Source organism: Cynocephalus volans, chromosome 16 (genome assembly GCF_027409185.1).
Source record: "Cynocephalus volans isolate mCynVol1 chromosome 16, mCynVol1.pri, whole genome shotgun sequence".
In the NCBI taxonomy this organism is placed as follows: domain Eukaryota; kingdom Metazoa; phylum Chordata; class Mammalia; order Dermoptera; family Cynocephalidae; genus Cynocephalus; species Cynocephalus volans.
In genome coordinates this window covers 16,285,371-16,305,731 of record NC_084475.1, presented here as the reverse complement: position 1 = coordinate 16,305,731, position 20,361 = coordinate 16,285,371, and the positions used below count along the sequence as shown (strand labels likewise).

At 50.6% G+C, this 20,361-nt stretch overlaps 1 protein-coding gene across 1 annotated transcript in view; it reads right to left on the bottom strand.

The window, feature by feature from the left end:
- Positions 1 to 226: 226 nt before the first annotated feature.
- Positions 227 to 20,361, bottom strand: part of SAP30BP (SAP30 binding protein) — a 33,290-nt gene continuing 13,155 nt past the window's right edge. The window contains exons 4-11 of the mRNA XM_063080843.1: positions 12,493 to 12,535; positions 7,384 to 7,472; positions 4,842 to 4,933; positions 3,644 to 3,704; positions 3,183 to 3,234; positions 2,258 to 2,316; positions 945 to 1,029; positions 227 to 635 (exon numbers count right to left, since the gene is read on the bottom strand). Coding sequence (XP_062936913.1) covers positions 454 to 635; positions 945 to 1,029; positions 2,258 to 2,316; positions 3,183 to 3,234; positions 3,644 to 3,704; positions 4,842 to 4,933; positions 7,384 to 7,472; positions 12,493 to 12,535 — 663 coding nt within the window. The 3' untranslated portion in view covers positions 227 to 453. The remainder of the gene's footprint in view (positions 636 to 944; positions 1,030 to 2,257; positions 2,317 to 3,182; positions 3,235 to 3,643; positions 3,705 to 4,841; positions 4,934 to 7,383; positions 7,473 to 12,492; positions 12,536 to 20,361) is intronic.

Sequence of the window (20,361 nt, the reverse complement as noted above, 5' to 3'; positions counted from 1 at the left end):
GGTCTCACTGCACCTCTAGGCTCCCATCTGCCCACACCAAGAGGCACACACCGGGAATGACCAGGGTGACTTCTCAGCCACCCCTTTGAGCAGTGCCACACACTTCCATCACCCCACTGTTAACCCAGAGGCAATATCCCAACCTAGAAGATGGAGGCGGCACTTATGCAATCACATTTGCTTGACATAGACTGTAGAAGAGGCCAGTGCACCTGAGATGCCAGCATGTGAGAACACAACACTTTAATAGGGCGACAGGCCCCAACTGCTGGGTGGACAGATGCTGTCCACAGAACCCACTCCTCTGCTGCAATGTCCTTCTTCTGGCTGGAATGCCACACTGAGGTTCCTCTCAGGTGGCATCTGGGGAGCAGGTCCTGAAACATATAAAGTGGGTCTCTCAGTGGTCACTGGGCTATATGGTCATGTCAAGTCCTAGCAAGACCCCTCAGGTCACTGCTTGGCCTTTTTCACGATGGTGCCCACGGCAGAGATGACAGTGGTCTTGGAGCCACTGGCGCTGGTGGTGACCGTGACGACAGCTGGCAGGGTCGCTGTGGTGGTGAGGATGGTGGGCTGGGCTATCGCTGTCACCGGGATAGCAGAGTCCCACTTGCTCTTTCTCTTTTGAGCATCTGGAAATAAAGCAAGAGAAGAGTCTGAATCAAGACCGACCAAAAGCAGTGTCCCGTTTCCCTGAAGGCCAGCGCGGAGGGAACAGAAACTGAAGGGGCTCTGGCCCCAGAAAGCCCTAGGGGCAGCTAGTGACAGGGCCCAACCCAGGCTCCAAAGCTGGTTCTCAAAGTCCAGGCTCAGAAAACAGTATGGCCAGGCCGAGCCCAGGTCCACATCTGCTTGATGCCCGTTGCCCAAACAAGCCAGGGAAACCCTTGCTCTGTCTGTGGTGTGGCCGGGAAGCAGAGCGGGGAGAAGCCTCTTTCTACCTGCAACAGCTGTGCTGGAGGTGGTGGTGGTGGTGGCTGTGGCATTGGTTGTGGTGCCTTTCTTGGTGCCCGTCACAAACTCAATCTGGAGGGGAGAGGGAGGAGAGTAAGACCCGTGCAAAGCTGTGCATCCTGGTCCTTTTGCCAGCTGTCTGCTCCCGGGGGAGTTTGGCACTGCACAAAGGAGGCATTGGAAATCAACGCTGCTGGGACCTCTGGGGGAGGGAGAGGTATCTAAGAAGAGCCCGAAGGAGCTTTTTACCACTTTTAAAAGAACTTTCAAAACAGACAACAGGTCCCTCCCGGATCACTAGGCTGTGCACATGCCCGGCACCCCCTGCCCGCCGCCCCACCTCACATGCCCAGAACCGTTTGGCCAGGCCCCTCCTCCTCACAGCCAGGAGGAGGTGGCGCCCGCCCGCACAGGGGAAGGACAGCTCCGGTCCCCAGGTGCTGCAGACACGTCCCTGCAATAAGCCTGGGGTTCGGAAGGGAGAGGGAAAGAAAGAGAAGGAAGTTTCAATCAAGGGTTAAAAATGAGAAACCCCGCTTATTCCCTCGCACCAGCTCCCATGTTCCTGGCCCACGAGCCAGCACCTCGAAGAGGGGAGAGGGCCACTAGCATGCCCAGGCCCTGCAGCCCCTCTGCCTGGGGGTGAGGGGAATGTCCTGGAGGCCGCAGCTGCTGGAGGAGGGTCAGGCCAATCCAGAGGTGGGAGGAGCTGGTGTCCTGATGCCTGGCTTTCTCCCTCAGAAACTCTGGTCACAAAAGGCACAGTGCCCAGAGGACATTTGACCTCACAGCTCCCTAAAGGACCCAGACCATATGGCTAGGGAGGTGGTGCTCGGGGTCCTAAAATGAGGGGTCACCTGACCATCAGACACAAGACCTAAAGGGAAGCACCCAGGCAAGCCACTGACCTTAACATATATATGACCTCCTAAGGTTGGGAGGCCAAGAAACGCTCAGCCTGGGGTGAGCTGGGGCCCAGCACTCTCAGAAGCAAATGCTTCCCTCCATTCAGGCCAGGGAGAGCATCCATGACCCAAGAGACAAGCCACCAGGGCTTGGCAGTTGGGAGGGGAGAGGAGGTGAGGGAGGGCCTAATGCAGTAAACCCCAAGACACCAAGAACAAAGCAACAGGGATATGTCTGCAAGCCAAGTCAGAGATGAGAAGCCTGGCACGGCGCAGAAGGCACAGCCCGGAGCATCACCGGCGACCAAGAGTGGGCCGAGGGGCAGGGGAGTGGCCAGCAGGACCGTGCACTCCGAAGGCCTGCATCTCCATCCAGGACATCTGTCGTCACTTACTTTAGTTCGTTCCTTTTTGGCCTTTTCCAGTTTGTCCATTTCAATCTTCTGGGCCTTGGCTACGAAAACAAGACAAGCCATTATAGAGCAACCTGGGAGCAGCTTTCAGCCAAGGGCACCTAATCCGCCCTGCCCTGAACTAAGGGCCCTCACGGACTTAGGCTCCTTTGCACTAGGCAAAATGAAATGCCAGCCCTTGGCCAACATAAAGCAGGGGTCTCAAACTCAAGGGCCTGAGGTCCAGGGATATGACTGGAAAGGCCAGCTACTCTGAGCTGCAGCTGACTGCTGCCACATGGGAATGCAGGCCCAGGGTGGACTACCTTCCTACTGACTGAGAGAAGCTGAAATTATGAATTTTTATATAAAATGTTGGCAGCTAATTCAAATTAAGGCAAAACTGGTGTGGGCCAAACCAAACACATCTATAGGCCAGGATCAGATCCATGGACTGCTGGCTCGAGACCTGTGGTTTAGGGGCTTGGAACCTCTGAAATCCCTCCCAGTTCTCCAAAGTGCCCTTTAAGAATATGCTGTGCTCTCACTGTCCTCGGAACATATTGTCCCTCTGCCTGGGCTTGCTGCCTACACCTGCTAGGCCCCTACACCTCTTCAAACCTCAGCTCAAACATGGTTTCCTCAGCGAGGCCTTCCCATCCCCTAGGCTGGGTCAGGTGATGCCGCTTGCCAGAGGCTCCCTCTGTACCTGGCAACTCCAGCATAATATACATCAGGGTTGGAATTACTGGTTCAACCATCTGTTGTCTCTGCTATGTCAAAAGCCTTGTAAGTTAGGGATGGGGTCAGTTGTCTTCAAGAGCGTGTACCCAGCCCCTTGGAAATGACCTCACATAGAGGTCGCCTAGATGGCTGAATGACTGGATGGACAGACGGTAGGTGGGTGGATGAATGGATGGGGGTCTACCTAATGCCTCATAGTAGGAGTCTTCAGACCAGCCATGGGGGTCAAACATATCCTGAAAAAGAAAGGGTTAAAGCTACATTCAGTAGGGACTACCAGATGGAGGACATATGATTTAGAAACCCAAGTCCCTTGCACCTGAGTCTTTCCATGGACCTTCCTGGCCTGGAGTCTCCCCACCCCCTGGATGCACAGGGGCTCAGCTGTCATCCCTGGTCTCCAGGCATGGGTGCCCAGCAAGCCCATACTTGGGCCCTATCTAGTCAGGGGCTCACAGACCAGGTCTGTCGCTGGGATCACTTTGTTGGACTACTTCAGAACAGGGACTCAAACAAAAGAGATGGGGACTGTGCTCTTCCACCAGCAGTACTGTTACATGGACCTTTCTGTGGCTGCAGATCAAATCCAGCAGAGCAAGCACAGGGTCCTGGGTACCCCCTCCAGCATCCACATGAGGAACACACCTTTGGGTAGTTGGTGCCGAGCTCATCAATGGCACAGAACTGGATCAGCTTCTCATAGATGCTGAAAGGAGAACAGCACAGGCACTGAGCAGGCACTAGCCCCACATCCCTGCATGGCACCAGAACCATCCAGTCCTGGGGTTGATGAAACCTTTATTTTTATTTTTTTTAATTTATTTTTTTTAATAGATGACCGGTAAGGGGATCTTAACCCTTGGCTTGGTGTTGTGAGCACCACGCTCAGCCAGTGAGCAAACCGGCCATCCGTATATGGGATCCGAACCCGGGGCCTTGGTGTTATCAGCACCGTACTCTCCCGAGTGAGCCACGGGCCGGCCCTTGATGAAACCTTTAGAGTCAGCTACATCACTCTAAGCCAGCTTCCTGCTGGGAGGCCTGACCTCTTCACAACTGTTAGCTGGGGACTGAGACGAGGATAAGGTCGAGGCGATGGCTACATTTTGAATCTTATCTGGGCATCTCTGACCTTCAATCTGTATGGCTTGGTCAAACCTGCCATTCAGGGGCCGAGCCCGTGGCGCACTCGGGAGAGTGCAGCACTGGGAGCGCAGCGACGCTCCTGCCGCGGGTTCGGATCCTATATAGGACTGGCCGGTGCACTCACTGGCTGAGTGCCGGTCACGAAAAAAGACAAAAAAAACAAAAAACAAAAAAAAACAAAAAACCTGCCATTCAGGTAGGAGCCAGTGCAGGTCCCTGCTATCATACACCATGCTCTTTCCCAGGTGTGTCAGTGGCTCGGGCATCAGATGGAGTGAGACCCAGACACAGCTCTGTTCCTAGAACCTCTCACTTGCATGCAAAAACCAACTTTCATAGTTAGAACCTACAGCGATCATCTAGTCCACCTCAGAATGGAGGCCTTGAGAGGTCGCGTGCTTTAGGAGTGTGGATGAGAAACCAGCCAAGTCTCGCCCATTCCAGTCTAGGTCTCTTGGCTTCTGCTCTACACACTGGTTTATGTGTTTGGTCTGGATCTTAAACAGGTAGCCCCCTGGCTGGGTTAATGCAGTCTGCTGTGTCTAGCAGACACTTAGTGTAATGGGTCTGGTGATGGTCCCTCTGGGCTCAGGTGGGATCTTAGCTGGGCCTCTCCTTGCCACCTCCATGGGGGCATCCTGGTCTCCCATCCAATATTAATGACTCAACTGACCCTGTAGGCTCATGGGAAACTCACCTGGGGTTTCGGAATTCTTTCTTCCTTTGGATAATGTAGTTCATATCCATTCCCTCCTTTATCTTTCGCTCATAAAGCTTCTGGATCTTGTCCTGTGGAAGAGGAACAGAGGGCATGTATGACAGAACCCCACCCTCTCCCAATCCCGGTCTGCGGCCATGAGTGCAGTGCAGAGCATGACCACGAGCCCCACAGAACCACGCAGATCCCAGCTTCAGCCATATTCTTCCTCCACCCAGCCTTCGACCAGAGCTGCGCACAAGTAAGGTAAACCAAGACCAGTCTGTTTTCATTGCTGCTTTTTCCCCCGACTCCCTTTGGATGATGAATACAGTAAGCAGTAAAAAGGTCAAGGCAGAGAAGCCACTGAGGAGATAATGAACAAATCCCTGATTGGATAATCCGCTCCTACATCACATGAAGAAGAGTTTAAGGTATTAGAGGTGATGTGCAGGGACTTATTGCTGGTTTTACATTTATTTATTTATTTATTTTAAAACATGACCGTTAAGGGGATCTTAACCCTTGACTTGGTGTTGTCAGCACCACGCTCACCCAGTGAGCTAACTGGCCATCCCTATATGGGATCCGATCCCGCGGCCTTGGTGTCATCAGCACTACACTCTCCCGAGTGAGCTACGGGTCGGCCCTGGTTTTACATTTTAACACAAGGTTAAGTCCTCAGCTGAACTGTGAGTCACAGGAGACGTGTGAACGGCCACGTCCTTTCAGGTGAAGGCAAGAGTAGAGTTTTTGGGTTCAGTCACACAGACTTCTTAGAATATCTTTTGTGGAGAAGCTCAAAGATGGCTGGTCCACACCAGTTTTTCAAGGGTCACGAGCTCATCTCTCACCAAAACACCCCCACAGGTCCCTATCCTGGCTTGCCATGGGAAAGAGGAGAACCACCTGACAGGGATCCAGGCTCACCTGCTGAGGCCAGTGCCACGAGTGTCCTCAGGAGGAGGGTCCTGCCCAGCCCACAGCAGATGGCATTAGCACTGCCCAGTGCCAGTGAAGAGGCCCAAGACACCCAAGTCTCAGGGCAAAGCCAACTCTGAGAAGAGCAGTCTTACCCAGGAAGGCAGGAATCAGCTCAGTTCTGTAGTTGTCTTCCCTAGTGGCAATTAAGTCTACAGATTCTCCAGAAGGAAAACATGTGGGGAACTGTCACCTGTAAGAGGAGGTGGGCAAGGCTGGAGGACCTACGTTACACCCTTTGGGAAGTTTCAGGAGAGGTAATCCCCTTCTCTTGTCTGAGACTAAACCTTTCTGCTGAGACTGGCAGGAGCACTGAATTGCAGAGAGGTTGGTAACACAATCACCAGGGAAGAAAGAAGCCAAGAGTTTCCTCCACATTATCTCCTCAAGGGTAATGGAGGGAGGCCTTATTTACATAAGAGTCTCAGGAGATTGAGGCGAACCCACATCTCACAGATGACTTTGCTGTGTCTCCTGGGCCATCAGATTGGTTCTACCATCTTAGCTCAACTGTCAGATTTCTACCATTAGGAGGATCTAAAAAGGAGAAGAAATATTCTGAACTCGAAGGCTGACCGGCTGGCTGTCTATGCCTGGCAGATTGCTGGAAACTGTCCTCACAGGCAGGAGCTTGCTGTCTGGCATGGATGGTGACGTGATCCTGGGGGCTGGTGGGGGGCAGACGACTCAGCAAAAGGAGTAGACTTCCAGGAAAGGAAGAGAATCTGTGCTGCGCCCTCAGCCCTGACTCTGGCACTCCCCCAGCCTGCCACATTCCTCAGCCACAGGTCCTATTAGTCATCTGTCCGTTAGGGTGGTGCCATGGGCTTGCTGTGTAGCCAGAGGCACCCAGTAGGAGCTACAGGATCAAAGGTAGAGCAGGTGGAATGGGTGCCACGATTGTACAGCCTTGGGTGTCTGTCTTATTGTTAGTCGCAAGGTCCCACTCACAGGGGAACCCACAGAGGGACAAGGAAAAACAATCACAGAGGCTGAAATCCCAGCTGTCCCCCGAGGTCCTGCTCCTTAGCGAGTAAGTGCACTAAAAGGTCCAACCCCCTGGGATTTCAAAACCTCAGGTCAGGTCTGTATGAGGTTTTGTCAGGCAAGAAGCTACGAGTTGTCATTTTAGAAATATTGGGATAGGAATTTGATGCATATAAATGCTCTGTTTTTGGATTTCCAGAATTTGTTTATTTTACATTCTGATGGTTCCTCAGTTTCTTAGCAAAGCTCCTTCTGAGAGGCTCTCATTGGCTCAGTTGGACTGCACAGAAAAGGTTTGTTATTTTCTCTGCCTAGCTTAAGGCCTCATTGAGGGCAAGCTAGGGGCTGCTAGAACAGCACCAGGTGATGTGGCAGGTATGGTAGTGGCCACACGAGCAAACTCCTGAGATTAGGCTCATGGAAGGCAACCAGGACTGTGGCTCCTCACCTGGCAGCTTCTCTTCCAGAAGGCTTGGTCCCTTTCCCTGCCTCCTAAGGTTAAGAGGTCGAAACCAAATATCTAACCCAGGCTACCTTATCTACACAGGCCTCAGCAGCTAAGACTTGTGCTTACCTGAAGGTGATTTGAACACCTGCCAGGGGGTTCTGGTGGGATCTTGATTTCATCAGGCGACATGTTCCGGACTCTTTCAGAAAAGGAGGCTATTGAGAGAACAGAGTGAAAAACTCTGTAGGTGAGGGGTTAGGTTGTGGGGACAGACATGGACAACAAAAAAGCAAGCATATAAAATGTTTTCAGGGAGGGATAAATGCTATGAAAACAGCAAAACAGGTATTCAGCTGTAACCTGAGAGGGTGTCATTTGAGTTGAGATGAAATGACCAGAAAGAACCAGCCATGTGTCAATTTGAGGAAGAGAAGTTCAGGCAGAGGGTACAGACGTAGAGAATGCATTCCACCAAGTCATGGCGGTTAACTTTTAAGGAAAGAGTATGTCCACAGATGTGCTGGTAAATGTTTAACAACCAGCTGGGGGTGGGGGTGGGGTGGGGGTGGGAGGTGAAGAGGAGCCATGATCTGTAGCATTTGCCAATTCCCGTGGTGTAAATTGTCCTGCCATGGCCAATTTGAAGCTACTGGTGTGAAGTCATGGAGCCCACGGCTGGGAAGAAATGTGCATCATCAGCTCATAATGCGAGCAGCTCCTGCCCACCACTGGACATGTCCTAAAACACTTCTCCCAGGACTCCAGAAATAACCTGTTGTTATTAGCTTAGGGTCTTTAAATAAATAAACCGATCAATCCTCTCTTGGCCCACCTTGTTCTTGGGAACAAAAGACCTGATTCTGATGTGAAGAACCACACCCCCAGGGGACAATTCCCTCAGAGATTTGCCACTGCCCACCCAGCCTCACCCTCCCCACTCTCTTCCCCGTAGCCTCTGGCCACCCTGGTGACTGCAGAGTCCTGCTCTGGATCACTCAGACAATGCACTGCTTGTTTTAAGATTCTGTCTGTGCTCTTTAAAACATTCCCTCATGAAAAGGACCATACAACAAGCAAACAGCAGGCGGGGCAGGGTGGGGCAGGATGAAGGGAAAGAATGAAGAAGCCACCAAACATTCAGCAAGCACTCACTGGGTACCTACTGTGTGCCAGGCCCCGGCTATCCCATTTCATAGAATAGCTTCCCTGCGGCTGTGTGCCTGCCTGGGCTGCCTCGGAAGGCCTAGCACAGCCTTCCCCTTCTCCTCTCCCAAGGCTGGGTTAATGTTTTCTTAGCAGATAAGGTGCTTTGATCTTCGTTTAGAGTTTCACTGTTACTGTAAAAAACAGTGCTGAGCAGGACTGGGGGCAAGGACCCCAGACTTCGCCAGTTCAGCTGCTTCAGTTGAAGCTTGTGCACACTGCAAATACGCTCTAAGGCCGGACATCAAGCTGAGGCAGGGTCTTAAAACATGACTACCTGTGCTGATTTTCCATGTCATCAGTGGATCCTCACTGGACTCACCCCAAGAACAGAGCACTGACCTGCCATTTTGGACGAGGGTAAGACAGAAACTGGGTGACTTATAGACCAAAGGTCCTGCAGTGGACGCCAGTGCAGCCCAAGAGCAGTTTCCACCAGGGGACTAGTGCTTCTCTTTGCCCAGCACCCTCCTTCTGTCTCCTGACACCACAAGCAAGGGTGACAGCCAGATCTGGATGGAGTTCAAGTGTTATCCTGATTTCCTCCTTCCTCCCAGCCCTGGGATAGGCAGAAGTTCTAAGCCAGAGGTGCAAGCAGGCTGCAGAGACTGCTGGAGAGTGGGACCAGCTGGGGAGAGCTGGTCCTCGTATTTCATGAGCATCAGCAACAAAAGCAAAGAGGGCATTGGCAGGCGTTGGGCACATACACAAGTAGGATTAAGTTCTTCCCCGGACTGAAGGGAGTGTATGTGTGCATGTGACAGAGAGACAAAGAGTGCCCTTTGGCATTTGCCAGGAAAGCCTTTTGGAAAAACAGGGTGTGACACTGTTGCCACAGCAACCTAACCACACGCTGGGGCTCAAATGGTATATAGTATGACAGGAGGAGAGAAACCCCTCCTGGGCTAGAAACAAGAGAATTCCTAAGAAGCAACTGGCAAATAAAGGGGCACATTCAGGAAAACTAGACAAAAGTTATCACACAGATTTCAAGAACAGTATTTCAGTGACTCTTTCCTAAGTTCCAGAGTGAATCTAACGTAGAAGACATCAGCCCCACATACACTGCTATGAGCAGCCAGAGCCCCACACTATTCTCCCAGGAAATACTTCCAGCAATGTCTACAAACACGTGGAGGCTATGCCGGTGTCTGGGGCTGCTACCTGGGTTTGCAGGATGTTCTAGGAGGGCAGCTGCACATAGGATTTGAGAAGCCTGCTGTCAGTGTGAATCATCCCCTGTGCAAGCCCAAGTCAGAAAACACCCGCAGGATCCATAGCTGCCAGGTAGGAATCTGAGTAGAAGGAGCTAGTCAGACAGGCTTATGGGATGGCAGCGAGTGGCAAGCCTGGAGCATGGCTGTGGGGTACTGTGAAGTGGCTGAAAGCAGTACGCAGTGGAGCGTCTCCAGCTTAGAAGAGACATGGAGATCCCCACTGGACGGTCACACCAGCACCACTGTTCCAGGCACACGTAAGGCACAGGTGGGGTCCCCAGAGGGCATTGCCAGGGTGTGTACACTCAGCTCTGTCGAAGAGCTACAGTGCTGGAGACCCCGATGAATTGGCTTCCCCTACCAGGCAAGCAACCTGAGTCCTGACACCAAGGGGAAGCAGCAAGAGGAGCCAAGTTCAGGCAAACGGGCTGACAAGCATGGCATCACCAACGGAAGTCACTTGGCACTAAACTTCGTCCTCAACAAAAAAAGCTAAACTGGTCAGTCTATGAGAAATGGTAAGACTATTCAAAACTATGCAGCTTTAAGATCCATTTGTATCCTCTGTGGGTGAATGAATAAATGACGTGTGGGGTATCCCTACAGTGAGATATTACTTAGCCATGAAACGAAAAAAATTATGGATACACTCAACAACTTGGATGAATTGCAAAAGCATGACGCTAAGTGAAAGAACACAGACCAAAAAGCTACAATTCCATTTGTATCAGTGGCTCTCAACTGGAAGTGATTATCCCCCCATCAATGGGACATTTGGCAATGTCTGGAGACATTCTTCGTTGTCATATCTGGGGGAAGGAGAGAGAGTGCTTCTGGCATTTAGTGGGTAGAGACCAAGGATGCTGCTAAATATCCTACAATGAACAAGACAGGCTCCCGCAAAAAAGATTATCCAGCCCAAAGTGTCAATAGTGCCAAGGTTGAGAGATCCCGACTTAATGAAATTCTAAAAAAGGTAAAACTACAGTGAGAGAGTAGATCACTGCTCGCCTGAGGCTGAGGGAAGAAAATGTCTGCAAAGGGGGTGGGGGAGACAAGAGAACATTCTGGAGAGACAGAAGTGTTCTGTATCAGGATTGTGGGGGGAGGGTAACACAACTACATACATCTGCCAAAATACATCAAATGGCACATTTAAAACTGACAAATCTTACTCTGTAAATTGTACCTCAATAAAGCTATTTTTATTTTTATTTTTATTTTTATTTTTATTTTTTTTGTCGTTTTTTCGTGACCGGCACTCAGCCAGTGAGTGCACGGGTCAGTCCTATATAGGATCCGAACCCGCGGCGGGAGTGTCGCCGCACTCCCAGCGCAGCACTCTACCAAGTGCGCCATGGGCTCGGCCCAATAAAGCTATTTTTAAAAAGTGGCAGGAAGAGAAAAAACACCAATTTGGCTGTGGAAGGAGTTGGGGCCGAGATGGCTACTGCCCACACACATTCCACTGCTTGCCCAGCACCACTGGCCAGGGCAGAGGGAATGGCTGTGTTGGCTCCCGGACAGGCTGCTCTCTGACCCCCACAGCCCCACACAGTTTCCCAGTAGTAAACAGCAGGGTAGGGCAGGGCGTGGGAGGGAGAAGAGGTCAGGGCTCCTGACCCCACCAGGCCCTGTGGGCCACCTATTTGGGACGGGCCACCTATTTGGGACAGGCCACAGGCTTCCTCTGCCCTCAAAGCCAGTTGTCATGTCCCTACAGTACTATTTTCAAAAGAGCAAACTCTAGGTTTTAGGAAAAACCTGGCTTTTAAAAGATCTGAAGACTCAAACTCCATTAATCGGAGAACACAGGGATTAAGGCAGAATGTTGCTGAGGGTCTGGATTGCTCAAAGTCATCACGATTCTACCCAATCGTTCCTCAAAAGACAAATATAAAAACCAGAATAGGCTCCCTACCCCTGCCCCCTGCAAAGGGTCCTACTCGGAGAAAGGACAGGTGGGAGAGACTGCTGGAGACCTCCAGGCTGAGTGTGGGGCCCTAAACTACCAGGGCTGCCCTGAGTGAGTCATGAACACCGAGGCGGAAGCACAAGGGGGAGGGAGACTCTGCAGGCCGTCCTCCCGCAGCACCGCTGCAGCAAGCAGGAACCCACTTTGTGAAGACTGGCAGAACAGGCAGGGAGGGCCGGTCATGGCCACCATAGGGAGGAGGGTCAAGCCCACCATGGGTCCTGGATTCAGATGCCAGGAACTTGCCCTGGGTCAGGCTTTCAGAGCTGTTACAAAGTCCATGGCCATATAAAAGGACCTGAGAGGCTTTCTAAAGGACTGAAAGGCTTGGGTTAGTACAGGACTTGGATGATGTGTACTGTTTTCCAGAAACATAACGTCCCAGCTCCTCCCAAGTCACAAAAGGATCCCAGACTCCAGGGCTGTGAGGTATGCTTCTGCCTGGGGACAGAGCAAAGTGCCAGCAGAGGCCACATGCCGACCCCCTGAGCAACAGGAACATGCCAGTGGAGGGGAAGAAGGGGTACAAAGAAGGAGGACGGGCCCAAGGCACAGGATGAGCTCCCAACCAAAGGGGCCTGAATTCCCTCTTGACAATACTGGCAACCGACCAAAGCCCAATAAAACGCACCATGACTACGATTTTCAAAGAAGAATTGTTCCCTGGGCGTCTCATCCAGCCATCCTAGAAAATGCCAAAGGCCCTGAGAGGGAGTATGAAAGGCTATGACGCTCACAGCAGAGGGGAGCCCCATGGAGCATCAGGCATGGCATGGCTGGACGCCACCTTGCTCAGGGCAAGGCTCAGAGATAGCCCCTGAGGCTCCTCTGGGTACTTACCAACTAATTCCTGGGGGTCTCGCTTTTCTACTTCTGCATTATCCTGCAAAAGAGAAACAGAAAGTCACTCTCTTCACTGAGACCACTCAGGACTTGTAAGGAGGGAGAAAAGGTGAAGGCACCACCAGGAACCCTAACAGCGAGCCAGTGCTCCAGGGACCATCCCTTGCCACAACAGCCAGGATGCTCAGAGCCCCATGTCAGTGTCTCCTCCACCGCCTCCAGCAGCAACCAATGCCCACCAACGCCAAGGAGAACAAACACCAGTGATCCTGCCCTGCCACCTGCACAACCTGTCCTCTGCCTGCTGCTCTTCCTTGGGGGCCTGGTCAGGGGCCCCAGAGCACTACCACTGCATCTACTGCTGGAACTGAGGCAGCAAGAGCTACTGCTCTACACACCATGCACCTCCCAAGACCAGAACCCAAAAGATTAGCTGCTCCCAAGTTTTCTTATTTGAACAATAAGGGGAGACTTTATCATAGGGATGAAGGAGCAACTCAAGGAACCCCCAAGCCAGCATGGAACGTGCTTTAATAAGTGACCAAACGAGGCCCGGGAAAGGCCCCCGGCTCAAGACAGCCCTTCTCCAGCTCTCTGCTCTCTTCACATTGGCTCTATATTCTCTTCAAGGAAAAGCTTTCCGATTCTTAATACAAACACCATCTCACGACAGACACTTCCACACATCCTTGCAGAAATCTAAGGGCAAAGGCTTATCAGAAGGATTTCACTGCTCTACAGTAAACACTTCATCTAAGCCAAATCAACATGAGAAGGTGATGGTCCAAGCCCTACCATCCAAGCTCCTGGCACAGAGGGGAGGAAGGCCTTCCCTTGCCTCCACTGTCTCAAATGAAACACGGCAAGAACATGCCTGTCTTCCCCATTTCTGGGTTGCTGATATACACCCCTTCAAGCCCAGTTAGATCAGCGATCTGGAGTGCCATGAAAGGCTAATGATCAAAATGGCACACGCTGAGTTCACAGAGGTTGGTGGATCTCCTTTCCTTCCCCTCTGGTTAGTGAGGGAGGAGATAAGATGGTAGCAGTTCTCAACAAAACCTTCACCCAGAAACAGCCATGGAGCTCTATGGACTCCGCTTAAATGAAGAAAAGCTACACCAAGCCACACCTCAGGAAAGCAGCCGCGAGGAAGGCTACCCATTCTCTCCCAAGCTAGGGTCCGTGCCAAGACTAGACTAGTTGTTCTTAGCCCCCTTCCCCAAAATGTCCCTCCTGATTCTGGGACAGGCCAAACTCCCCTCCTTCTTCTGAACACTGCAGCTATTCATTCAACCTGGAAGGGCACAATGTCCAGCAAGCTGCTTAGCAACCCGTCTCTCCCAGCCACCCACCTCCTGCCAATCAGGTGGACAAAGAGAAGCTGAGATCTGGCTGGGGTATGGAGGGGGTGGGAAGTGGGCCTGGAGGACTGCCACACCAAGTTCAGGTTGGAGTCATAAATCAGCTGTTCTGTAGAGAGTGTCAGTCTCTCAGGGAATCAACAACAATCCCTCTGTAGCAGTGACTCTGAAGAAACCAATGTTAAAGAGCGTGTCATTAACAAAACGGGACTGTAAAAATTTCCTCCAATTTTCCCTCTAGGGGACAGCTTTCTGGGTGCTAATTGTGGGAAAACATCAGCTGGGTACACCCTACCTGCCCCCAGCCAGTTGACTGGTCATAGGGGACTGACTCACTGCCTCGTTAACTCTTTCTCAAGGGCTCTACCATTCTTTCCCAAAGCACTGCACTGCACCAGCCCCTTTTCCTGGGCTGAAATGCAGAACCATGGGAGGAGGGACAATATCCACACTGGAACTCTCCCATGCCTTCCCCAGGGTCACAGGGAATCAAGTCACCAAACATGCCTCATCAAAGGGAAAAATACTTGATACTTCCCGGGCTCCCTGGGTAGAGTAAGAGGCCAGTAGCTCCCTCCATGGTTCTGGGGCTTTTGTGACCCTGGAGAGGGAAGGGGGGAGGGCATGTGTGGTGATGGGAAGGGGGTGGGGAGGGATATTCCTGCATTTCACAAGGGCCTTGCTGGTTTAGCTGAGGTTGTTTGGTGAAGTTTTTGGAAGAAAAGAGATGATGGGGCAAAACCACAGACAGGAAGTATCTTTTTCCTTCTTTTAGTCTTTCCCTTTTTGGCTTGACTCCCATTCCCCTCAGTATCTAGAAACAAGGCCCACTCAACTTCCTAGCAGTGGAATCTGGCTCCACAGGCCCTCCAACTTTCAGTGCCTCTGAGCAAGGCACTGACCAACAGACCTGTGGGTGGACCCAACTCCAAGTTTAAGAAACTTCGCCTCGGGCTGGCCCGTGGCTCACTCGGGAGAGTGTGGTGCTGAGAACACCAAGGCCCCGGGTTCGGATCCCATATACGGATGGCCGGTTCGCTCACTGGCTGAGCGTGGTGCTGACAACACCAAGTCAAGGGTTAAGATCCCCTTACCGGTCATCTTTAAAAAAAAAAAAAAAAAAAAAAAAAGAAACTTCGCCTGACTTAAGAGAACTCTACAAGCAAAATGCACAGATGAGCCTGCATGCCATGGAAGCCATACCATTCAGTGTACCTCGACAAGTGGCCAGAGCCGCTGTACTAAGATCTCCTAGGAAGGCTCTTAAGTCTGTGTTGGTTCAAATTCTCTGTTGGTGTCACAGGCACCCTTGAGACCTGGAGGCTCTGGAGAATCAAATAGTGGGAATATGTGCCTCCTACTTGCCACACCTTGTCATGTTTTAGAATGTAATTCCTATGCCTTCTGAGACCAACAAGCTGGGTCGTGAGCTTGCTGAGCCTCTGGGCACCTGTGTCACTGTACCGAGCTGCTCCTGAAGAAGAAAGACAACCACCCAAGTCCTCTGGGATCCTAAAATGCTCACTCGGCCAAAACAGCTTAACCCCACACCCTGCCCTGAATATGAGAAGTGCAGGGCTTGGTCATGCCCCGCAATGAAGGGCCTGGAGCCACAATATCACCTGTTCTTCAAATGGAGATGGGCCCAGGACTTGGACAACACCAAACAAAGCTGAGAAGGGACCTCTGAGCATCGTAATGATTCCCTCAAAGATGCTTCTTAGAACCATTTCTGCTCAACTGTCCACTGAAGCAAGTTTCACCCAATGAAAGCAGCCTTTAGTCAAATGGTAATGGTATTACTCCATAATGACCTCCCCCATCAGGGGCAGGGAGGATTGGACTGGGTGGGGGAGGTTGTCACATTCAAAAGGAAGACCCAGAGGGACACCCTACCAGTCATGCCTCAGATACTAGGAATTCAGTATGAAATGGAACCAAGCACCAGCCATAATGGTTATCATGGAAGCCAGCCACGGTTTCAGAAAAAACATGTGATGAAGTATCTTAAATGACAGAGCTAAGGATGGAAGAAAGGTCATTATTAAACTGCCAGTAGTTCAAGAAAGTGGTTACAAAACCTGCTATAGGGAGAGATTCTCACTATACCCTTAAAGAGGCAAGAAGAGGAGGGGGATTTATGGGGATACAAGTGAAAGCGACAAGAAACCACCACTCCTCTTTCCTTCCCCCAAAGCAGTGTTTCCAAATGCACAGACAACACCTGTCCTGACTTGTATGACTCCATCCCTCTGGCCTCCAGGTGGAGAGTTGCAGATGGTCAAAGCAATGAACTCAGCCTAGAGATCCGTTTATCAGATGTGTCTACCCAGCCAGGAGGCATGGCAGCCACAGCCCAAAGAGAGTACACGCCCCTCAAACTGAACAGGCTGAGGGATCTGCACCAGGTTCACGAGGAAGACAAAAGCAAAGCATCTCACCTAGAGAAGGAAGGCAGCTCCAGGAGGAAAGACCAGGTAAACCTCTTCGGCTCCCTAGTTCAAGTCCAATTAAGACACAAGGGAAAAAAAAGGAAAATCCATACATGTTTAGTGAGAAGGCAGGGAAGGGAGGAGAGAGCAAGAATGGTTCAAGTGCTGAGCTGGTCAGAGATACCAAACCCTTCCGCCTGTTAAATGGGAAGGAAAAAAAGAAGAAAAAAAAAGAAACCAAACTCAGAGACAAGGATGAGGTGGCTGGGGGCTGTCCCTGGAGAAGAACAGTGATCTGCACTTGCCCATTTGGTTTCTTAATCAACTGTGACTGATATAAGAATGCAACGGCCATGGCTGTAGGTCAGTGGCAGGGGACCTGCTGTTCTCAGGAGTGACAGAACCTGGAATGTGGTTCCCCCTGCAGAGAATGAAGCTGAATGGAGCAGAGGAAAGAAGTAAAACCATGTGGATCCGTGAAACTGGACGAGCTGCCATTTGATCTGGGAGGATTTAATCAGCAGAGAAGCACCAAGTCCTGGGCTGGCTGGTTAGCTCAGTTGGTTAGAGTGAAGCCTTATCACACCATGGGCACAGGTTCAGATCCCTGTACGAGCCACCACCACCTCCACTCCCCACCCCCAAAAAGAGAGAGAAGCACCAAGTCCTGATGGAGAGAATGGAGGGTTATTTTCAGCCAACAAAGCATCATCAATCCTTCCTGGAACCAGCTCTACAAAGCACACACAAAACTCCAGCATCAAACTTGAGGCACAGCAACAACAGCCATCTAGATTCTGCCAAGTCTAAATGTCATGTTTTCTTCCCAGCTTTGGGAGCATTAGGCACAGAGAAAGCACCCTGAACATGGGCACAGGAGCAAGAGTGCTAAGTCCGGGTGTTTTCCATTAGACACTGTAATGCTGCATCTTACAAGTACGTGGTAGCTGGGAAGGCAGATTAGTAAAACAAATGCCTTCCAAACCTTATATTGTGTTAGACCTGGGACAGCCCATGTAGTTATAAAGTCCCAATGATACCTCACTTAATGAGCAGAGTATCTACTTAAAAATGAACCCTCACTGTGGCCGACGAGACCCTGAGGATTCCCTGTTGACCATTTCAGCTTTCTCCTCCCCTCTATGGTCCAGGGTCTTTGCAATGGCTGCTCCCTGATACAGCCCTCTCTGCTCTTGCCTCGCAAGCCCTATGCAGATCTCAGGCCTCAGCTCGAGGAGGCCTTCCTCTATCCCACGCCGACCTGACCAATGAGGACAAATTGCCCTGCACTGTGCGCTCACAGACTATCCTATTTACCACCTGGAACAGTCAGCACCTGGTCTAGAGTAGGTGTTCAAACATGGATCACACACACATACCAATATAGACACTCTCCTTTCTAATCAGCCATTGTCAGTTTTCCAGCATAGGGTTTCATAGCTACCTTCAGATGCAGGGTTTTAACCCCCCACTTCAAACCTACTCAACTACACATTTAGTTTCAATGTGTGGATTCACTGAAAATGTCCGAAAGAGAAGCAGAGAGGAGCTAACAAATGCACTAGAACTGTAACAAAAGGATGACACAGGACAGGGAGAAGGTGAGGAGGGGACACCAATACAGAGTTAAAACAATTTTTTAAAAACCCAATTCTTTGCCTTTCTTCCTGCATCTTCTTTCTTTTTTTTCAGTATGAAACCGAACCAATGTGCATCTTTTTTCTAATCATTGCACCTAATGCTCCTAAAACCTAAGACAAAAAGACAGAATTACTATACAGTTAGTTCATTTATTTATCCCACAAGTAATTTATCTAACATTTATTACGTACCAGGCAACAGGCCAAGCACTGGGGATAAAATATGAACAAAACTCAATCCAGGGGAGTAATTTTAGGTATTAAGCTAAGCTCTTCAGTTAATGATGACCTCATTTAAAATTTTCACAACAGCCCTGCGAAACTGTCCTCTTAACCATCAGACAACACTGCTGCTTCAGACAGACCGATATGCTGTGCTCAGGAAGCCCTCTTGGGGAGGAAGGACAGGCAAAACAAAGTTTTCTGAGACAGATGTGAGTAACATCAGGTCACCGAGAAAGTAGCAATTCTGGATTACTTTTGTCAATACCTCCAAGCTCCAGAATAAAATGGTCCTGGTTTGACAGACATGTTTGGGGGTGCAGAGTGAGAGCTGTCAGCACCTCCAGGCTCAGCGAAGTCACTAAACCCACTGCTGCATGGGAATATCCCACCCCATGGTCCAGATGCCGACTCCACACACGAGAGCCCTAAAGAAAGCCCATGACCGGCACACTTCCTTCAGTTGTATCCTGTTGGCCAGGATTGGGCCACTGCCATGGGCACGCTGCCTGGCTGGGAATGGAAATGGTCAACTTATCAGAAAAATGGGCGGAAGCTGGTGGGGCCCCTTTGGATACACTGGAATTGCCTTTGCTCCCAGACAGCTTGCTGACAGGAAGGTTCAGCTGCCCCAACCAGAGTAGGTTTCTAGAGAAAAGGGTTAAACAGGAGTCTGCCAAGACAAACTCAACCAGCTCCAGAATTGGCTTTGTAGACTGAAGAAAAGGCATGGAGGAGGCAAAGAAAGTCTATTGGAAAAATCTGGCTAAAACAAAGCCGACATGGCTCAGCATGGCTATAGATGTTCTGTCACACATGTTGCAACCAACCAAACTTTAATGTAAACGCAAAACTCTGGCAGGGAGCCATCTCCAAAATCTGCTATTGTTATATGCTATTCCAAGTGTAACGTACATTTGATTCAAGACACTTGAGGATTTTTAGTTTCCGGAAAGTGTAAAAGATGATCAGCGGGCCACTCCATTCCTCTCTTTGTGAGGCTGACAACAGCAAAGTGAAGTGTGTAAGACCCACAACTTTACACGGCCACCAAGTTACAAAAGCACTTTTCCATTTGAGAGGTCAACTGCTAAGATAAGGTGTTAGATTAACATTTGGGCCAATATACCTGAGATACGTGAAAGCCAGGAGGGTGGAAATGCAAACTGGTCATCAACTACATACTAGCAGGAAGGGGAATTCACTATCCACAGGACCAGAAGGAATGCCAGTATCTTTCATGCACAGCTTGGGAAAAATGTACCTAACTCCAAAGTTAGGAACACAAATAAGCAGAATCCTACTGAACCCAGAAATCATACAGCAGCATTTCAAGGGACATGGATTAAAAAACAGAATGAAGATCGGAAGTGCTGAGTCCCTAAGGACAGGCAGTTTTATGCATCATATAATTTAAAAAAGATGAGTCCCAGCTGGAGAAGGTAGGGCCCAGCCACACCTCGGTTAGCAATCTGTGGCATCTGGCCCTGAAGGGAAGGAGGTATGTTGGGGCTTGCATGGCTGATGGGAGGGTGGATTGGGCACGCAGCGGCTCCTGGGCTGCAGCAACAGAGAGGAGTGGGTGGGGCTTCTGGGAGTCTCAGCTTCAGTCTGTTTGGAGCAAGTGCAGTCAAGAAGGACCCCTGGGCAGTGCAGCAGAGCCAAGAGGAGGGGTCAGAGGGAGAATAATGGTCATTCTTCCCCTTTGCATGAGATCACAACTTCCAGCAATTACCAGTGTTTTTACCAGCAGCATTCTGCTTACGATATATGAGGCCTTCCTTGGAAAGTGACAGGACAGAGCACTCGGCTTGGATTTCTTTCCTTCTGGGCGACAGAAGAGTGATTTTCATGGCCTGCCTCTGTCTGTCATTCCGTCTGCTCCTCAGATCAGGTCACCACCTAGGCAGACCCTTAGGCTCCAGCCTGGGGTGGGTTCTTCCCCAGCATGGCCACTCCATGAGCTTCTGGAAATACCACATCTCCCACTTCTACAAGGCAACCCTAGCATTGTTGAGGATAAGCCTAAAGAAGGCCATTCACTGTGTTGAGATCAGGGAAGTGACAAATACTAGGTAGGCTTGGCATTCTCAACAATTCAAGGGCCACATTATAATTTCCATGAGAAGAGAGAATAGCTCACAAACCAGCAACAGTCAAGAGCCATTTCCTTCCCTGGTCCTAAATGAGTCACGCTGTGAGTCATTT